This window comes from Pagrus major, chromosome 5 (assembly GCF_040436345.1).
Source record: "Pagrus major chromosome 5, Pma_NU_1.0".
In the NCBI taxonomy this organism is placed as follows: domain Eukaryota; kingdom Metazoa; phylum Chordata; class Actinopteri; order Spariformes; family Sparidae; genus Pagrus; species Pagrus major.
In genome coordinates this window covers 882,737-896,873 of record NC_133219.1, presented here as the reverse complement: position 1 = coordinate 896,873, position 14,137 = coordinate 882,737, and the positions used below count along the sequence as shown (strand labels likewise).

The 14,137-nt window shown below is 40.7% G+C and overlaps 1 protein-coding gene across 3 annotated transcripts in view; it reads left to right on the top strand.

The window, feature by feature from the left end:
* LOC140996490 (tight junction protein 2-like) overlaps window positions 1–14,137 on the top strand; it is a 102,373-nt gene that overhangs the window by 62,666 nt on the left and 25,570 nt on the right. For all 3 annotated transcript variants that reach the window (XM_073466910.1, XM_073466911.1, XM_073466909.1), the window contains exons 2-4: window positions 857–910; window positions 10,460–10,584; window positions 11,366–11,468. In XM_073466910.1, coding sequence (XP_073323011.1) covers window positions 857–910; window positions 10,460–10,584; window positions 11,366–11,468 — 282 coding nt within the window. The remainder of the gene's footprint in view (window positions 1–856; window positions 911–10,459; window positions 10,585–11,365; window positions 11,469–14,137) is intronic.

The window sequence follows — 14,137 nt, the reverse complement described above, 5'->3', positions numbered from 1 at the left end:
AGAGCAATGAGGTGGAAAGGGATGAGGGCAGATGTCCACTCGAATAGTTGTTATTCAATGTTAATTATACACCAACCAGGCAGAGAGACAGACAGGACAACATGCAGGCTGCTGTTATTGACATTATACTGACTGTTCTTTCACAGAGATCAGTTCCCACACCCACACATGCCCTTTTCCTCTGGTGTGCGTGTGTGTGTGTGTGTGTGTGTGTGCGTGTGTGTGTGTGTGTTAATCTGGGTTAGTCTCCTTTCCACTTCAGCTCCCAGTGATCTTTATGTTCCTACCACATGTTGATTTGTCAAATGTGTTTCTTTTCTTATTGGTGCACTTGATCAAGAAACTATTATAGATGATAATTAGTTTTTCACACAGACAATTGTTGTGTGGATTTCACTTATCTGGTCATTAAACTCCACTGATGAAATTATTACAAACAATGAGGGACTCTCAGGTTCACTTTTGGTATCAACTTGTGTCCTGAAGGATCCAACTGCAAGCAGACAGCTCTAAGTGCAGATGGTAACACCCCCTAGATGTACTGAGGATGCATTTGAGATCTGATCACTTAGACTACATGCATGAATGCCTGCAAATCCAAACTACGTGTTAGGGCTCTCTTAACATGTAAATGTCAGCATCTGTTTCTAAACACACTCTCCACTTACCGTTAAACTTGTTACTGTAATACTCCCTTACAAATTGTCAAAGAAGTCAACAATGAATTTAATAAAGCATTATAAAAAGTTGATAGATTATTGATGATTCATTACAACATATTTTAAATAAACTTTCTAAAGGTCATTATTTTGAAATGTATCGTTTGTTAATCCTATTGTGTGTGTGTTCCCTACAGAGCTCAGGGATGGAAGAGATGGTCTGGGAGCAGTTCACAGTCACTCTGCAGCGGGTGAGATCATTCACTGTCTATGTTGTTAAAACATGAGATATACAGAATATATATATATGTTCATCAACCTGAAGCATCTGATGACCAAAATCTGCATTTTGCAGTCCCCAAAATCTGACAACTGAGTTGTTTGTCAGTCTACTGTGTAGAAATCTTCAGTTCTTAGTTTCCGGTTTTAACAATAGTGCATGCTCGAGGAGGGAGGTCATAATTTGAGAATATTGAGAGCAGGAAGGAGATAACCTTCCCTCTGTTTGATGGGGCAGTTCACCCAAAGTCAAAAATACACATTTCTTTCTCTTACCTGGAGTGCTATTTATACATCTAGATTGTTCTGGTGTGAGTTGCAGAGTTTTGGAGATGTCTTCCTTCTCTCCATTGTAATGAAATTAGATGGCACTTTTTGGTCCTCAAAATTTTAAACTGTAAAACAACAAAAAACTAACAAAAAACTAACTAACCAAAATCCACATACATTGTTGTGAGCGGTTTCATGTAGGAAGTATTTTCTTTGTACCTGCCAACCAAATCACAGTAAAGAAGTAAGCAAGCATACTGAGGGAGGCTAGCTAATTAAGCTAGCTACTGATAGCACATTAATGTTTACATTCTCCACTGTCAGAAGCACTCGCCTCTTGTCCATGAGTAGATGCATGTTTTCTCTGAACAGTTATACGGTTACAAGTACGAGTCTTACCTAATGAGGTTATGAAATCTTAATTGTACTCGAGCACAGCAAATACAATATAATTTATCAAATTGCATTGGACTAAGGTGTTAACACAGGGTATATACAAAACACATATGGGAATAAGGTTAATTGGATTATATTCACCAGAAGTATAAAACCTGTTTCTGTGTCCCTAATAAATTTAAAAGTTCACTACTTTGTGAGGGAAATTACTTACTTATTGATTTTGGGTTGTCGAGAGAAAAAAATCCTGATATATTGGAAATCAGGAGAATTATAACTACATATAACATTTTTACTGTATCAATTAAGAGATATTTTGGGGTATAAACTATAATATATATCAAATGAAATATAGAAAATAAGTTATAATACTATGGCAGACGGGTGTACAGTAATGATAAAATGAATGAATAAATAAAAACAGGTTGTACTGTAATGTTTTATGTTCATATATATTATGAACATTATGTAGTAAGGTAGTAAGAGGAGTTTAAAGGTACAGTGACATCTATGTATCAGTATGGTGACATAAAATGCTGTTGTTGATGAAGGCTCCCAGTCATCCAGGTCATGGTACCTAGATAAAGTGCTGTTGTTATTTGCATTTTCTGAGTTTACTTTAGTTTCCTCTGTATAGCTAGCCGGCTAACTTTGTCTTTGCACTATATATCTGTAACTTCGCTGAGTTCAGCCTCAGAAGCTCGAAACAAAAAGCCTTTTAAACCCAGTGTGGGGATGTATGTCAGGCACTCGAAAAGAGGAGCTTATGAAGGTTTCGACAAACCACTAAAAAGGCACTTCATGATGGTAGAGGTGATTGGCACTGGGCGGTAGTTCAGGCAAAGTGCTTTGGTCTTTTTGGGGACTGGGACAATGGTTGACATAATGTGGGCAGCGCAGGCCAGAGCAGTGATATATTGAAAATGTCTGTGAAGTCATGTACACACCATGAGAGTTTTGCAATGTACGTAATGTTAAATGACATCTTCTCATAAGCAAATTGCGTGCTCCAGCTGAGTTTGGGCAGTTTCGGGTAGTTATTATCATTATAACAGCCTGCAGGTGCAGGGGAGCTTCTAGTGTTTCATGCAGGTAACATTTTGCACTGCAACAAACAAAACATTCTGTGATCAGTGATCTGATCCACTAATTAATATGATTGTATATGTTACCTTTCTAGAGCCAAGGCCCCGAAGTGTAGTTGTTAAACCTCTGGTTTTACGGTAAACATGGAGTTGAGCATCAGATTAATCTCACAACGGATTTCTTCATAACCAAAACTAAGGTTAAAAGACCAATGTTAACTATGGATGTTTCACTCACTAATTGTTGTCACTGTTCAGCCAGTTGTAGTTAAGTCCTTTGATGGAATCGACTCTCCTCCAGAGGACAAAATCATCCAACCATATTAATTAACTTTATAGTCCCTTTTTCAGACTTCATCCTCCTCCAGCTATCCACAAGCTCATCGTTGTGGACAGGTTGTGTTGAAAAACGAGCCAGACTAGAAAAAAGATGTAAAACACAGGATGCAGCTAAAGTTTTCCTATTTACTCGCTCCTTGTGATTGCACCTGGTTTGTACTTTCTCTCCATTTTACCACCAAGCTTTATTAAAAACACATCAGTCACGTAGCATTAGGCTGACCAATAGTAACAGGGTTGATGCAAGAATGGATGGGCCAGAGGGACAGGGGAAGGACATTCTGCTGTGCGCTCTGCTGTGGTTGGTTCTCAAGCGTATGACTTAACAGTTGAGTAAGGCATAGGGACTGTATAACATGTAACTTTTGTGTAGTTATGCTTGTGGTTGGTTTGTATAACAAACAGCCAACAGCGGTCCTAATACAGGGGATTGTGATATGTAGTATACCCTGTACACGTCGACTTTTTTGGCTGTCGCAGTCCCTCCTGAACACCCTGCTGTTGCTCTTCTTGGGTAACACTCCTCCTCCGGAGCTGCTCTACGTTTCCTGAGTGTCTCTGGGTTAGAGTGAGCAGACAGGCCAGGTGTCCAAAGGGCGGGCTGCCCCTCCACGGGCAGCCTGGTGACAAAACCCACCTTGCTGAAACTAAGAAACGTTTTCTGCAAATGGCAGTTCACCATGTATACACCCGGTCTGTCCGCTCTTTTAGCCCAGAGACACAGCTGTGAGTTTGCTCAACTAGCTGAAAAGGATATTGTGTTTTCTGGGTAAAGTACAGCTGGCAATCCACGGTATCACAATCACTGCTGGCTGCTTTTTATACCAACTGCCATAAAAACACAGACACAACCAGAGAATATTTGATTTGAGCGATTGCAGTCAGATACAGTTGAAATCCTCCATGCTGAAGTCTTACTCAAAAACTCTTTAACACTGCTGTGATTAGTTGTTTCACCGTAAGCTACTGATGAGGTAACAACCAATCGCAGCAGAGCATCCAGTAGGGTGTGCCTCCCCCATCCCTCCGGCCCATCCATAGAGTACCGAAGTCGTGCCCCCTCTGGTGGACCTCATGGAACCTTATTTTTGAAAACAATTGTACAGGAGTTAATGGGAAGAGACAAACACATTTTTGTTCCCATTTGAGTTGTGCCATGAATCACACATATGATGTTAAATTAAAAGATAATTTTCCAAGTCAAGAAAGTCACAGTTTGTCATAAAAATAAAGTAAAATACCATCTTGTTTTGTGTTCAACCACTCAGTGAACTATATCGTGTCACTCAACACCAGCATGGCCGCCGACTTGGATCAGAAAAGGTAGTAAAAAAGATGACAATAACAATAAATCTGGCCATATTGACAACTGTAGTTGTACGTCAGTTTCGCTCTACAAGGTTTCAGTTATGGGTTTTGGTGACTGTTTAACGCGTCAACCTTGCTAACACAACTGTTGGCTGTAGTCTTTCTAATTACATATTTTCCCAGTTGTATATTTCATCAGTTTTATGACAAACTAAACACAACTGTCATGACTTTGAAATTTTTTTCCAAGTTTTTTTTATATCGTTTTAATTGAAAAACATAATATGTACTTCATGGCAAAATATCAATGGGATTAAGAAATATTTATCTCTCTCCATTCACTACCATATTACAAAATTATTTCCAAAATAATAATAGCTATAATAAATAATCAACCTAGTAACAGGTGTAGCAACAGCCCATAATTCCCATCAAGTCTAGTACTTGACACGGTATTATGGTAAGTTTGCTGTTTTAAGTTCCAAATTGCAAATGTTACAAATGTTAATGTTTGTTAGTCTTTGTAATACTGTGTCTGTGTAGAACTTTGTGATACATATTGGTAATTATTTTTGTGTTGGTTCATAGTTTCAACCGTTACATTCATCAAGGTCAGTTGTATTTCACAGCATCATTTTACAGCAATTCTTTGACCCACCAACCAGTGGACTTGGCATATTATTGATAAGGGCAGACAAATAATAGTGCAAAGCCACATTGGTGTGTAGTTCCTGGATCGGCTGCTAGGTCTGACCCGCAGTCCCTATGCTTATGCCGACATACATTACGGCCTTGTACGATAACACCTGACAGTTGGGGGACATAAAGTCCTGTTGCCCCCCATATTCTGGCACCAGTGGTCTGTACACATCTGCCTTGGATATCATTAGTGGGCAGCTGGGAGAGATGTAGACATTATCTCAAGCCTGCTGGTTGTCCTGTTGTAGTCTGTAGTGGTTCTTAGTCCAGACCACATGTTTCTGTATCAGAATCAGAATCAGAATTCCTTTATTAGTCCCGCAAACAGGGAAATTTGTGCGTTACAGCAGCCAAAGGACAGTTCAATTTAACAATAAACAATAATAGTAGTAAAAAATAAACAATATAATAAAAAGGTAAGAAGTAGAAATAGACTCGTATATACATAATGTGTACACATATAAACAGTGTAATTATAAACAGTGTGGGCAGTGAATTGTTATTAATAAATAATACATATGAGTATGATAATTCATAATGCAAACCAAAATGAGAAATGATTTATGTATAGAGTTTTTTATGTCACACTGCACAGTGAGGTCTCCTGGGAGCAGTGCTGGTTGTAGAGTCTGATAGCAGCAGGAAGGAAGGACCTGTGATACCTCTCCTTCACACACTTGGGGTGTATCAGTCTATCACTGAAGAAGCTGTCCAGTGCTGTGATAGTGACCCGCAGGGGGTGGGACTGCTTCACCAGCAGCGATGACAGCTTATCCATCATCCTGCTCTCTCCCACCACCTGCACTGGGTCAAGAGGGCATCCAAGCATGAAGCTGGCCTTCTTGATAAGTTTATCAGGAGTGCCCCCTGCACTCCAAAGGACCTGAGCTTCCTCAGCAGATGGAGTCTGCTCTGACCTTTCCTATAGGTTGCTACAGTGTGATCAGTCCAGTCCAGTTTATTGTTCAGGTGAACTCCCTGGTACTTGTAAGATGTCACCATCTCAATGTCCGTTCCCTGGATGTTCACCTGTGTGCAGGGTTGTCTGTGCCTGTGGAAATCCACCACCGGCTCTTTCGTCTTCCCGGCATTGAGCTGGAGGTGGTTCCGGTGGCACCAGTCCACAAAGTCCTTAATAAGTTCTCTGTAGGCTCTGTTGTCCCCGTCCCTGATGAGGCAGATGATAGCAGAGTCGTCAGAGAACTTTTGTCGATGGCGGTGGGGTGATTGGTGGGAGCAGTGTACAGGGTGAACAGGAAAGGAGCCAGGATTGTTTCCTGTGGAACAGTAGCCCCATCCCTGTGTCCGACACACGGTCCCGAGTACTCAAATACTGTGGCCGGTTGGTGAGGTAGTCGAGGATCCAGGACGTAAGGTCCTCGACTACCTCACTAACCGCCCACAGTATGTGAGGACTCGGGACTGTGTGCCTGGTATTTTGAGCCTGGTACTTCTGGTACTCCACATTGTGCCTGTATTGTTTTCTCGCACTGCCAGTGTGTCTCTTGAGGGAGTACCTAGATTACCTGTATGCGACTAAATTGGGTGAGTTGTAATTCCTGCTGATCCTCTGCTGGTCTTACTCTTTTTCTCCTGGTGGCTGGTAAACAATGAAGTGACCCACTAACACCACCCACTGCTTATGGAGTGTCTTTGATATTTGTGCTACTCCCTCAGGACTTTTGTTTGCACATTGTTGCTTGGAACAAAGATATCACAGTACTTTTCATGTTGCACATCTGCAGAGTGGTCGTACTGACCACCTCAAACAAGCAGGTGCAGGTGGGTGTGGTACATTATTTCTGTTGTTGAGAAATTTTGCTTGAATTTTTATAGGAAAGAATCTACTGTTACATCAGTTAGATCAAGTAACAGTTTACTTTAATCTCTTTAATGTATCGCAATATACTGTATTTACTGTATTAGTGGGAAATTGGAAAATTTAAATGGATTCACCTGGTCAATAAAATACTCCAGAATCCACATTAAATCAAATCTAAATTAAACACTGAAGCTAAGTTTTACTCCTTATTGAATAAATCTCACAATAACAAAATAAACTACCCTTATATCTTCTACATTTCTATCGTGCAGATGAACATTATTCTAAGAATAGACCACACCGACCAGAGTTAACCCACCGTTGGGCTGCTCCACGACTTACATTCACATCAGCAACATCTACAAAATGTTCACTGAAAATGTAGGCTATTTCATTTGTTTTCTACAATACCTGCATATGACAGCAATAAGATTTGTGATGGTTATTTTTAACTAACAACTATTTTTTTATTATAAAGCAGGTGTAGTGCTATATAAATCCTGTGGAAATATCAATATGCTCAAACCACAGAAAATGCCCCCAGCCCACATTCAGAAACTGTGCCTTCATACAAGCTGTCAGGACTTCTGTAAGTTTGTGATGTCACAACTATACAGTCACCATCCTCAACAATGCCCCCGGCACACCCTGTGAGAGCTGATCAATCGGACAGAGGGTGGATAGAGGTGCTGTAGACATGGACGGTTTTAGAAAAATAATGTCTTTTGTGAACTTTAAAGCATTTAAACATTTTTCTAAAAGACACCCAACATAAAAGTATGAACCTGAAAATGAGCATCATATGGGACCTTTAAATGTTTAATAACACTAAATGCTGTCTTGAAGTCTGACAAATAACATGTTTAGTTGTTCAATATTTTACCCAAACTGTGATCTTTCCTTATTCTAACCTGGAGCAGGGCTTATAGTGGAGGTGTCATAATTTCAGTTCTAAATCAAAAATTGATTCATTCAGTTTTGATCGTCAAAAGCAGTATCAGCGATTCTCACTGTATTTCTTTCCTCTAACCCCGCCTACACATGCGTCTAAAGATGCTGAAGAAAAACACTCCAAAGAGGTGCAGAGGTGGGTAGAGTAGCTACTCAAGTAAAAGTACTGTTACTTTTCATGAACAGTTACTCAAGTAGAGATACAGTAAACATCAAAATAACTACTTGTGTTAGAGTACAAAAGTACTCCTTAAAGTTCAATGATTCCAGTACAGTTATCTCAGTTCCCATCACAATCAGGTGAAAGCCGCCCATATCCAGGTCTGTCCAAACACATGAAGACAATAAGACTACAAAGGTGGTTAAATTACTTACTTAGGTGAATTAGGAGATAATGCTGTGCCTATTATTATATTTCGTCATTGTATATTAAAACAGGTGTTTTCACCTCTTTATTTAGACCTGACAAGACCACTTTATATATAAAACATTATATCAGTGATGTCCACATGAAAAAAAGTTTTGTCTTTTGTTTGTCTTTTTCGTATGCATAATTCATATAATTATAATCATAATCATCATAATCATAATCATTGTTTGTCTTTTTCGTATGCATAATTCATATAATTATAATCATAATCATAATAATCATATCATAATCATAATCATATAATTATAATAATTCTTCAACTGGTCCAGAATTCAGCTGCCCGTATCATAAGAAGCACCCCCTCTATCCACCACATCACCCCTGTCCTTCAGCAGCTCCACTGGCTCCCGGTTCATTTCCGTATCCAATACAAAGTCCTCCTGGTAACATTCAAGGCCATTCACAACCTCGCCCCCCCATATCTGTCAGACCTCCTCCATGTTCCCACTCCCTCCCGCTCCCTCAGATCTTCCTCCTCCATACACCTGTCTGTCCCCTCCGCCCGTCTCACCACCATGGGGAGCAGAGCATTCAGCCGCTCTGCCCCCCGCCTCTGGAACTCACTTCCACCCCAACTCAGAAACATTGATTCACTCCCCCACTTCAAATCACAACTCAAAACACACCTGTTTAAAACTGCCTATTCCCTCTGATGCCACTTGCCCTGTCCCATCCCTTCAATCTATTGTAATTGTTCTTATTTTGTGTGTTTTTTATTGATATTGATGTTTATTCTTGATGTTTTCTTTTATCTCATTTGTGTACGGTGTCCCTGAGTGTCCAGAAAGGCGCCTTCTAAATAAAATGTATTATTATTATTATTATTATTATTATTATTATTATTATTAATTTGGTATTTACTTTTCTTTCTCATTTGATCAGGTTACACCAGTAAGCATGACTAGTTAAATGCATGGCACTCATCGCTCACATACCGTTAGCTTGAATATTTACATGAGGGCAGTAAGCCGGAAAAGTAGCTGTAGTATTCAAGCATGATATACTGTGTGTATATATTTACAGCTCTCTGTCAGTGATTGGTTCTCTGCTGTTCTACTGACTCAATTCAACTGCAGCCCACTGCGCTTTGAGCTGTTAATTTATCCATAAATATTAGTGGTTAGCGCCCTTTGAAAGCCATACTCCTTCTGCTTTGAACAGAGTCATGTGGAGGCATAGCTGTTAACAGAATGTGCATGAACGCATAAAATAACAAAAATAAAAGTAGCCCCATTCTAGTTCCACTGTTTCCAAATGTAACAGAGTGAAAGTAAAGATTTTTCTCAAAAAATCTTATCAAGTTATTTAAAGAAAAAGTAACTCAGATACATGTAAACAGAGCAAATGTAACACATTACTACCCACCTCTTCAAAGATGATACAACTGGCATTCCTTTAGCTGCACTTTCAGACACTCATCCTGTCTTGATGAAGACTATCAACTGACTGGTACCAGAGGTAACTGGAACTGTGTTGAAGCTGTTGGGTTTATATGCGTGTGTTTGTTTAGGAAGATGGTTTACTCGGGAGAGATTTGAGAAACCAAACTGAATTAAATCTTTTGTTGGTTATTGTTGAATCACTGAAAGGGGATGTCTTTGTTGAACTCTGGAATCTTTATTTTTAGTTCATATTAATTGAACTTCCCGAACACTATTCTGTAAAAACTTCACCAGGATAAAGTCAAGCTGTTGTTTTAAAATACCCCTATCTGTTTAAAGAACCATTTGAAAATGTAAATGACAGTTGTCAGGGCATAAACCCAATGATCTGTTGATCTTTACAAATCCAAATGTGAGTTGAACAACAGCATAGCCGTCAGTGCTCATGAATTTGGAGAAACATGACACCCATATTTTTAATAGCCTATACCTAAACCTATGTGAGCCACGGGATGCAAACTCCTCTCTGGTGTCAACGTCCTGCGCTTTTTGTGCCAGCCATGCAACCCAACCACCTACCTATGACTTCTGTGCAGTACAGTGAGGTAACAACAACATTCCCATTGAGCAGCAATCATGTTTCCTCCAAAACAAATAGTAAAACCATTTAGTGGTTTATACGGGTAATTTTAATGAGACAGTGTAGACATCAGCAGCAGTGTATTTTGCAATGCACATGAAACACACAATCATCCTAGCAGGATAGAAAAGTAGATATCATCACAGTTTCAAAAAATCAGTTTTAATGTGAGTCTTTTCTAATTGATTTTTTTCTGCAGGACTCTAAGATGGGTTTTGGCATTGCTGTGTCAGGTGGGCGTGACAACCCCAACGTGGATAACGGTGAGACGTCAATCATCGTGTCAGATGTGCTGCAGGGAGGACCAGCAGATGGATTACTCTTGTAAGTCTGTCAAAAAGTGACCAAAATCCTCCTTAATGGTAGATACTTCAGTTAACTGCTGCTGTACCTGTCGAATCCTCAACAGCACTTCTACTACAATTACTGCTGCTAGTTACCCTGTATACTTAACTCTCATTTCAGTCAAAATGCTAATGAAATCTGCATGTCAGTATAACATAAAACTGAGTGAGCTAGCACAGCTTCTTGTCCTGTAAAAAAATCTTGCTATAAGGGTCTCAAGAACACAAAACTATGTGTGGCTATCAATATACTTCCCAAGAGCTTGTGCTACATAAGTACAATACTGACCTCATTATAGGGCTGCAAATAACAATTATTTTCATTATCGATTAGTTGTTGGTCTAAGCAATGTCAGAAAACTGTGAAAAATATCGATCAGTGTTTTCTAAAGCCTAAGATGATATTCAAATGTCTTGTTTTCCCCACAACCCAGTGATATTCAGTTTACTGTCTGAGAGGAGGAAAGAAACCATAAAATATTCACATTTAAAAAGCTGGAATCAGAATTTGTTCTTGTTTATCAAAATAATTGGCGATTAATTTAATACTTGACAACTAATTGATTAATCAAATAATCGTTGCAGTTCTGTCTCACTAACTCAGAGATTATGTATATCGACAACCCATAAATCAATCAATCAAAGAATTAGTTTCCGCAATCAAGTTAAGTGGAATTGCACACAAAGAAACTGTGATCTGTGAAACATTTGTTTACTGTTGACTTTAGGATTTTTATTTTCTTTCTTCTTTTTATGTCCAGTGAGAATGATCGCGTCATTCAGGTCAACTCCATCCCCATGGACAACGTGCCTCATTCCTTTGCTGTGCAGTCCCTCCGTAAATGTGGAAAAGTGGCCAGAATCGTGAGTATGAACCACACACAAGGAACTTATTATTAGCATTATTACCTCCACCAAGGAAGTTAAGTTTTGGTTGGTTTGTCAGCAGGATCACACAAAAACTATTGAACTGATGTCCACAAAACTTGGATAGAATAGAATCGACCCCAATAACTTTTGGTGCAGATTGTTAGTCAGCTAATAGGATGGCCAACATTAGCTGGTGAGTGGTTAAAAATTCTGCCAGAGGACTACCAGAAGCTTGTGGATGACTATCAAAAGAACCTAACTGAGTTGAAAATGGCCAAGGGACATTTAACCAACTATTAGAATTATTGTATGTTTATTTTTGAGCCAGCAGATGTGGTCACATTTAATGATAAACACAATTGATTCAGATTTGAGGCAAACTTCATGAATGATTTTTGTGACAAAGTAGTATGTGGTCCTCTCATTCCATCACAGAAAATGAGAGCTGTAGAAATCATCGGAACTGAAAACTGCCATGATATACATGTTCCTTACAAGTGGATGTAAATTTTTGAATGCGACAGTAGGTACTAGATTCCCTGTCGTTAAACTGACCACAGCTGGTCTCAGAGTTTGTGTTTGGCCCCCACATCGCCCGTGCTCACTTGGAGCCTGGTACAGTTAGCTGCTGTTGGTTGTTACTAGCAACAAGTACAGCCATCTGTTCTGTAAATCACAAAGGGTTCAGGCAGAGCAACCAGAGGACATAGAGGGAAAACAAAGGTTACATTCGTAAGCTTCCTTATATTTAACCCCTCCTAACTGCCAGAGACAGTGCTTATCACTGGATGACTTATGACAACAGGGTCACGAGGAATCCAAGTACCCGCCTAATAAGGATGAAGCAGAGGGGCTTGGCCAAAGAACTACACCCAATGGATGGTGCATGGCCACATTTACTCTATTAGACACTTGACCCCAGATGGTACAGCGCCGTAGCTTGTACATAGGCTCTACGGGCACGCACCAGGCACAACAGTCCTGACTTCCCTTTTCACATGGGGGGGTCCAACTGTCCAAGCTGTATAGGCTGACTGAGGTGTGAGTGTGCCAGCACCTTAGGGAGGAATGCTGTATTTAGCCAGAGAGTGATTCCTGACCCATCTGGGTTCTTCTTTCTGAACTGCACACCAGTCAGACAACAACCTCCACCTGCTTTGGTCTTTTGTCTTCCACATGCTGAAGTGACGGGCAGGCCCTCACAGTGATGATGTATAGAGCTGCACCAATCTGAGAGGGGTCCAGAGAGTACTGCCCCAGGTTCACCTTGAGGCCCAATCGGGTCATGTGCAAAAGAAGGCAATCCATGTCCTGTAACTTGGAAGCCGGGACAGAACACAATTAGATACGGCAGGATCTTTGTGCCCTGGGACTGCAGGGGCAAGAGGGCTGCCTAACCCATTAGATGCTCCATATTGGCCAGCCTAGCAACCCTCACCGCATAGTGCATGAGGCTGCAATTCATGCGTGAGCCCTCTAAGAGGCCCTTCCTCAAATTCTCGATACCAAGACAAGAGGGGCAAAGGTCATGTCTGTCTTCAGATTAAAGGAACTTGGGGCAGGATTTGTGAAAAAATAAACATGCATTTTAAGTTTTTTAATGCTAATGGGTGATGAAGCGTTCAAAACCAAAAAGAATGAGCCCACCCACGTATCTCTCCATTGCCTTGAACAGGCTGTGTGCTGCATAATGTACTGCAATTCGGTGTCCGAATTTCCCGCGCAGTCCTGCGGACGTGACGTAAGATGACGCTGAATGCGTATCCTCGACGGCTTTCGACTTGGATACACGAAGACAAGCGCGGTGGACCCAAACTAGTGTTTGGGTAGTAATGGATTCTGCTACAGCCAGCAAACGACCCACCACCACACAAGGTCTACTAAAAAGCCATACTAAGAAGAAAACAAAGGTTTTATCAGCGGCATGTCATGAGTCGAAACAAAATTACGACCAAAGCCGGGCTGGCACCCAGATAAACATCGGATACGCGTTCAACTAGTGGAGGTAGCTTCAACTTGAATTGGGACTGAAAACAGATGCTGACATGGCTCATTTCCTAGTAACCAGGTAAGAAAACATTACAGGTCATGTTTAGAGCTTGATTTGAAAATCATATGAGATCACCGAGGTCTCGGAGTGACCTAACGTGCAAAGTAGCGTTAGCTGCAAACATGTAACTTAGTTCACTGCTGTGTAACACTGAATAGTTACAGACTGCGCATTTTCCACGGTCCTTTATTCTGAAACCGAATAGTCAGAAATATGTCCCTTTTATATATGGGACCGAAAGCCCAACCTGTTATCCGGGAGGTGACGTTAGCAGCTGGCTGTAGCCACAACTAACGTTTTGTTTGTGTCTGTGTAGTAACATTAGCCGCTAACACACAGCAATCCCGTATCAGAGACGATATTTCTGTCCCTCACTATGCCGTCTTTGCTTTCGCCTGTGCCTGTCAGACTGCATCAACCGTAACGGTAAATCGCCGTGCTTGTGTGTCGCTACACACAGCGAGCCGGCTTCCCGGCTGCTTCGTGTGAATAGGGGATAAGGCATCAGCTGCACTGCTGTGAATAGTTCATGCGTGCTCCCACACTGGCTTGTCTGATGGCTGCATTTACCGTAACGGCCGTCGTGTCACTATTGAGTCTTATTTCTTGATCC